Source organism: Tachypleus tridentatus, chromosome 6 (assembly GCF_004210375.1).
Source record: "Tachypleus tridentatus isolate NWPU-2018 chromosome 6, ASM421037v1, whole genome shotgun sequence".
Taxonomy (NCBI): domain Eukaryota; kingdom Metazoa; phylum Arthropoda; class Merostomata; order Xiphosura; family Limulidae; genus Tachypleus; species Tachypleus tridentatus.
The window spans coordinates 114,322,803-114,329,747 of NC_134830.1; the positions used below are offsets into that span (position 1 = coordinate 114,322,803).

Here is a 6,945-nt window from a genome sequence, read left to right on the forward strand (position 1 = left end):
AAACCCATATTAGAATACAGGTAAATTAAACACTTTTGAAAATAAAGTTGAAAACATATTATTGTAATAAAGTAAATTACATTAAATTAAACCACTTTGAGAAGTAAGGAACAAAACAAAAAATGGATTAACTCAAATACTGCCAAACGAGAACTGGTGGTTCAGTTGAGGCTCATTCAGGGAGTCACATGTGCTATGTGATAGCCGTGCTCTCCTATTGGTGGAGAGATGATGCTTGATAATTTGGATGAGAGACATGTTGAAATATGTAATTCCAAAAGGGGAGTGCAGAAGGTTTCTTTCATGATATAAAAGAAAAGAGGGTAGCAAAAAATGGGAAAAGCTAATCTTATGAGAAGAGGGAAATGCTGTATCACAATGATAACAAATCTATAGTTCTGTGTACATTGTGCAACATAACATTTAAAGGATGCTAACACAGTAAATGATTTAGCATCCACTACACCTTGTTTTCAAATTATGTTATTTTCCCTTCACATCAATAGTAGACACAGCTTGTTCAATTGGTACTATGGTCTTTGATGATTGCCCCTTTAGATATAAAAACCATCTTTTCGCTTTAGTGGTATAGTCAACGATCATTTCCAGTACATTTGCCAGTGAGATACCAAGCCAAATTCCAAGATATCCTCCAATGTAACTAAACAGCTCTACATCCTATAAGAAAGAATAAATGACAAAGCACAGGAAAATAAGCACTCAAGACACATTGCTAATATTTCTGTATCAACTGTTAGCAAAATTTACATTAATTAGGTAAGTTTTGTTACAGGCAATCATTATTCCTCATTATTCAGCAAATGTTAATATTTATATCCTGATAATAGACATGGTATGCTTAGCTACTATAAATCACTATTTCAGTGTAAGAAATGGGGTGAATTAAGGCAAAATTCCATCCCACTTCTTTTCAGGAAGGTCAAAAACCATTCCACTTCCTTTTATTAGGCTGTAAAGTTCTTAGAAGGGAAATGTTCAACAGGTGATGCAGTAAATATTTACAGCAGTAAAGGACTGTGTAGAGAAAATTTTTTGGCTCAAAAGATCTTCTAAAAGCAAGGCAGGAATGAGATAAAGAATACATGGATGGAACTACAGGGTTGATCAGTGAGAGTAAGTTTATAACCACAAAGTAATCATCAAAGTTTTCAAACTATAGCTCACAGCTGTATACATCTGTTTATAATTAATTTTATTGTTTTATTCCTCTTTAAATTACGTGTAAATTCTCTTAACACAAAAGTTGTAAATCACATGGCAAACTTGCAGCTCACGTTACTGTATCAAACTTCACAACACAGGAGCTTCTCACAAGTATACCATGTGATGAATTATTATTTTTCCTAACCTAATAAGTTCCTAACTTTTACATTTTAGTTCCATTTATAATAATAAATAAAGTATACACAGGAAAAACAATAAATTTATAACTGACTTTCAAAAATTTCAAAAAACCACACCACTTCCTCTTTTTTTTCTACCTTCAGAACATCTTTATCCTTTACAGATTTCACATAAAAAATGATAATACTTATTAATGAAGTTAGACAGAATTTTCACTCATTGCTTTTAGAATTGTTTATTCACTGCAAAAAAAAATTACCTGATATCTAGGGTAATGTTGGTAAGTCTTAAGCTCTTTATTGTTAACGAATAGAGCAACTTTTATACCATTGTGTCTGAAACAAAATGTGCATTGAAATTAATATCTAAGTTCATAACTCTGAGAAAGTTAATGATATTAAAAAATCACAAAATTTTCATAAATTTATCATCTCTCATACCACAATATTTATATTTTCATTTCAGTGCAATTCAAAATAATTAATCAAAGTGTAAATGAAATACAAATATCTGCATCCAAAATGAGATTTTTTATGGAGATATTTATCATTTTATAAAGATAAATATTAAAAATTATATTTCTGAAGTTTTACCAGTGGATACATGTTTTACAGAAATATGTTAAAAATTAAAACACTTTTAGTAAGGTATTTTCAACTTTCTAATTTTAGCATTAATTAATATAATGATTAACTCAGTTTGAAACATTCCATGGATGCCATAATCACACATCACTTGAAAAAGAGTTTGGTTGTTTGTTTGAAGTTACACAAAGCTACACAAAGAACTATCTGTGCTCTGTCCACCATGAGTATTAAAACCTAGTTTATAGTACTGTTAGTCTACAAATGTACTGTTGTGTCACTGGAATGGATCTGAAAAGTGAGCACAAGGTATTCTAACTTAGGTACTTATTTGTATAACACTTATTGAGAGAAAATTTGTTCATTTTAAAAAGAAACAATTAGAAACCTTTGATAAATGATTTAATTAGAATTAATAGTTAGTTGTAATGATCATAATATGAACACATTAAGGTGATGCATTTACTGTAACACATGTATTTACAACCAGTAAAATAATTTCTTATCTCAAACATAAAGACATTACACAGTTAAAATTTTGTTTCAAAATAAAAAAGAATATTCACTGTTACAGGGCATTCTTATAACAACTATATGTCAAAATAAGTCAAATATTATTTGTGAAGAAATGAGAAACTTTGTAGTAGCGTATAGAATAAAAAGCATACCTTACAGATTCCGAAGAGATTGGTTTCTTTAAAAATGACTTGAACAATTGCATTGTTACTTTCTGAAAAATCAATAGTTATATTTGATTATAACAACATGTTTTGCTTATTTTATGCATGCACATTAATAGTATTTGAAAATAACTGACTACTTAAAATTACCATTTTTCTAGTGGGTAAATTGGGAATTTATAAGAAGTGGAACTTGATTTTCTGACCCACCTTGACATTCCACTTTGTTCTATCCAAGTTTAAAATCACTACAAGAAAGGGCATTAAAAATAATCCCATAAGCTCTCTGTATCTCAACTCAAATCTACTGAACTAGTCATGAGTAAAACTAATTTAAATTGAACAAAGGAAATTTATCTGAAATTAACAAATAAACATTACTTTTTCCTACTCAACACCACCAAAGGATATTCTTGTGCTAATACTTTTTAGCTTATATATAGTGATATATAATTCTTCAATATCCCCACTGGCAGAAGAGAGATTACCTACTATTGAGAAAAAAAATGAGGCAAGTAGAACAAAGCAGTTTCAACTTTCTAAACCATGTATTACTGTTAAGCAAAGAGATTAAATAACTAGAAAAAATATAAAAAATTACATAGTACAAACACCATGATCACAGGATAATATTGGAAATTTTTCTGTGCCACCATCAAGGGTAAGGCCTTTACTGAGTTTTAAAGTGTTTTCTCCAAATAGAAATAATTATGACTAAAATGAGAGAGTTCTCTGATTGTGTTTTCTAGTAGTGTTCTCCCAGGCATTCACATTTTTTCCAAATGTTCATGGCTTCATTCTCTCTAGAGCTGTATACTCAGAAAGATTAAAGCAGTAGATTAATCTTGGAAGAAGAGAAACACAAATGACTGGGAGTTACCATGATTGAATTGCATCTGGTGAGTTTGAGACCACATGGAGTAGTCCATATAGGATTTAAAGGTTGTTACAAACAACAGTAATTCAACCCTAGCTGTGGTCATGACTGCATGAAAAAGGCTGGTTGTGTTAATAATAAACAAAGCTTGTCATTTAGAGCTGTATTTCTGGTGGATACCATAGAAGGCATAAACCAGAGAAGATCACAAACTATAAGATAGAACTTCAGTTGCAGAAGAAAGCATCTACAACCTAAGAGATATCCTGCCAGGGCAATTGTGGATTGCAAAGAAACCTAAGATAGAACATGCATATGATTTACTGAGAGTAAATTGCCATTATGTTATCTTGAATCAGAGACTGATCATTTATCTAATGTGATATCTTAACTACTCAATGGCTAACAATTTGTAAGACAGAAGTTTTGGCCACAAGTCCCTGTGAGTGATGCCAATTCAAACTGTCCCCAATATTCAAAAGCACACCAAAACAAGATCTGAGCCATTAACTGAAGTATTTCAAACAGTTAAGTACTTGAAACAACTGGCCTTAGAAGCAAGTAGTCCAACACTTGATCCTGAACTTAGGCACTCTAGCCCTAAATTATCAAATATGTGAAACAGGTGTAATTAGAAGACTGGAAAATAGTTATGTCTGAACTGTACTACTAATTCAACCAAGTGGAGAAGTTAAAAATCCACTGGAATAAGCTCAAGACACACAAGAGATGTGCTTCCAGTTTGATCCAGGACGTGAACAATCTGCATGGTAAAGTATACTTTGTGATGACTTCTGCATATATAGAAGATATCTTGCCAGAAAAGCTCCTCGTTGGGCTTTTAGATAAGGCAATGAAACACAATATCTTCACATAACAGAGGCAGTTTCTCAGCGAATCATGTATGAAGTGGTAACTTTGAGTCAGCCATAGGGGAGTATAAAACCTACAATAATAGCTGCTGTGGCTAACTTGTAGATATACCATCCAACAGTCATAGCTCTACCACATCAAGATTCAGCTATGACAATATTACCAACCACTCACACGTCCAAGCACTGTAATTCAACCACATTTATTTCCAGTGAAATAGCATGGTTGTCTAATTTCTCCCACAGGTTAAATGGCCAGAGTTGCCTCTGCTTAGATGTTAACTACACAAAAAGCATGAAGCATATTATTTATTTGTGTTATGTTGGGTTAGCAGCAGGTGAACTGCCCATACTTTCCTAAGCAGCATAGTAGGCAAGGTTCTTAGTTATGACCAATAGTTAAGCAGGTTCCAGAGAGCCAGGAATTCTCATACTTTGCTATGATGTAGGATAGAAAGGGTATCAGTTTTTACCAGTGGCTCACTAAATCAGATAGAACCAACAGTTAAGTGGTAAATGCTGCCCCTACAGAAGAAGAGAACTAATGGAGTCCAAGTTAGGTGTATCCACAGTTTTCACGGATCACAGCAAACAGCTTGCACTGAATGGACAGGTAATAAGTGTATCTCTCTCAGGGTTTGGTGAGTTTCTTTGCAAGTACCTTAATGTGAGATTGAATTCCCAATTAATACAGGGGCATTCAGAACACTGGCACAAATCCTACAATATATAATATTCTCCAGCTGATACTGTCCATCTGCCCAGTGAAACTGTTTTGGAAAATCCCAAGAGACTAGATGAAAGTGTAGAAGAAGATTTTCAATTGTGTCTCGGAAATATTAGCCACAGTAGGTTTTTTCATTAATATCTTCATAATGGATTTACTGTATAAGTTGCTTGCCATGTTTTGCCTCTGTAATTTGTGAGCTGATACTCTGTGAGAGAATTTTTCTATTGTCAACTAGATAGAGTTGAAGAACAGTGAACTGCATGAGTGTTTTAAGGAGGAGGATTAACAGTAAAAAACATATACACAAGTGTTGTTTCATAGTTTACTATGAATGAAGTCTATCACGTATATGGCAAGTAACCTGGTTATATGGCCCAATCATGATATTAACTATTTTCTGTTAACAGCTGAGACAGCAGTCTGCTTGAGACTAGGAAAATGTGGGCTTATGTATTCAGAATTCAGAAATAGAATTTCTTTGTCATATTATAGGTAAATGTGAAGTATCTTTAGATTTACTAAAATAGCAGCTATGAGAGATTGTCTTCAACTTGTGATCAAAGGAAAAGTCTGCATTTTATGTGGTTTCAGCTGAAGAAAATCAGTATGTACACACACACAGAGAGAGCTTGCTTTAGTAAGGCTCTTGTATAAGCATATCTATAAAAAATCAAGTTTTTATTACCCATCAATTGTGTCTAAGAAATATTACACACAGTAGGTTCTTGCATTAACATCTTCATAATGGATTTACTCCATATTTTGTTTGCCATTTTTTGCCTCTGTAATTTGTAAGCTGATGCTCTGTGGGAGGATTTTTCTATTGTCAAATAATGATTAATAATGATTTGTGAGCAACTTCTTCAAAACAATGATACTCTTGTCTGTTGTCACTAAAATTAAAACAACTTTCAACTGAAGCAATCAAAAATGAGCACACACACATAGCTTGCTTTAGTAAGGCTCTTGTATCAGCATATCTGTGAAAAAAAAAGTTTATTAGCTACCATTGCTAATGGTAATTGACTGTCAGTTGTAGGACAAAGAAGAATGAGTAATGTTGTAGCTAATTATACGTACATGGTTCCTAAATGCAAGTATTGTGCAAGAAAGAACATTACTTTCAGTTTTTATAAAACACTCTCACCATTAATTAAATGGTATGAAGAGCACCATCTGGGTAGATCATGCTTTAACTGAAATTATTAATTGAATTTGAAAACCTGGGAAGACGAGAGTATATTGAACAATACCATTACAAGTACATGTCTGTCATAATACATCACCCAGGCCTGTAATATGAAGACACAGAATGAACTGTCTTGAGGCAGGGCGAGATCCTGTTCTTTCATAGAATATTCTAATCCTGGACATCTTCTAGGAATTGAAGCCATTTCCACTAGAGAAATATAAAGCCATATAGAGGAGATTTAATTGTTGAATGAATGTCATGATTTAACACTTCAAATACTCCAGAAAGAGCAGCTGAATGACCTTGATCTAATTTGGATGCTTTGCATTGTGCAGCAAGGTCAAGGTCAGTCAGCATAATTAGGAAATGTAGTATGGATGCACCTTATCTGTGGAACTGAATAGTTAGTCATAAATGCAGGAACATGCGAGGTACCATCATTATCAACTAACAAACTGTGGTTCACAGATTGTGCTGCATGTCACTACCAGAACTGTAATACAGTGTTGTCAGGTTGTTTTTCTTAACACTCATCTTTGGGCCAGAAATCCTGCACTCTGTTGACAAGAAGTATGGTCGTCCCCTTAATGACAGATATCCTACAATGTCTAAAAGAATACATGGAATAGATATTATCTGAATTAG

At 33.1% G+C, this 6,945-nt stretch overlaps 1 protein-coding gene across 1 annotated transcript; it reads right to left on the reverse strand.

Annotated features, from left to right (window-relative positions):
- Window positions 1–210: 210 nt before the first annotated feature.
- Window positions 211–6,502, reverse strand: LOC143251690 (uncharacterized). Its single transcript, XM_076502940.1, has 4 exons — window positions 6,362–6,502; window positions 4,554–4,660; window positions 1,625–1,700; window positions 211–678 (listed from the first exon to the last, which is right to left on the reverse strand). Exons 1-4 carry the CDS (start codon window positions 6,500–6,502, stop codon window positions 484–486), a joined length of 519 nt encoding a protein of 172 aa, XP_076359055.1. The 3' UTR covers window positions 211–483.
- Between the last annotated feature and the right edge of the window lie 443 nt (window positions 6,503–6,945).

Excerpts from the sequence above, each read along its gene's own strand:
- LOC143251690 (XM_076502940.1), bottom strand. The coding sequence starts at position 6,502 with ATGGCTTCAATTCCTAGAAGATGTCCAGGATTAGAATATTCTATGAAA. Across the intron at positions 4,661-6,361 it reads ACAGACATGTACTTGTAATG|TTAACATCTAAGCAGAGGCA; the intron begins GTATTGTTCAAT and ends CTTTTTGTGTAG. Across the intron at positions 679-1,624 it reads AACATTACCCTAGATATCAG|GATGTAGAGCTGTTTAGTTA; the intron begins GTAATTTTTTTT and ends TCTTTCTTATAG.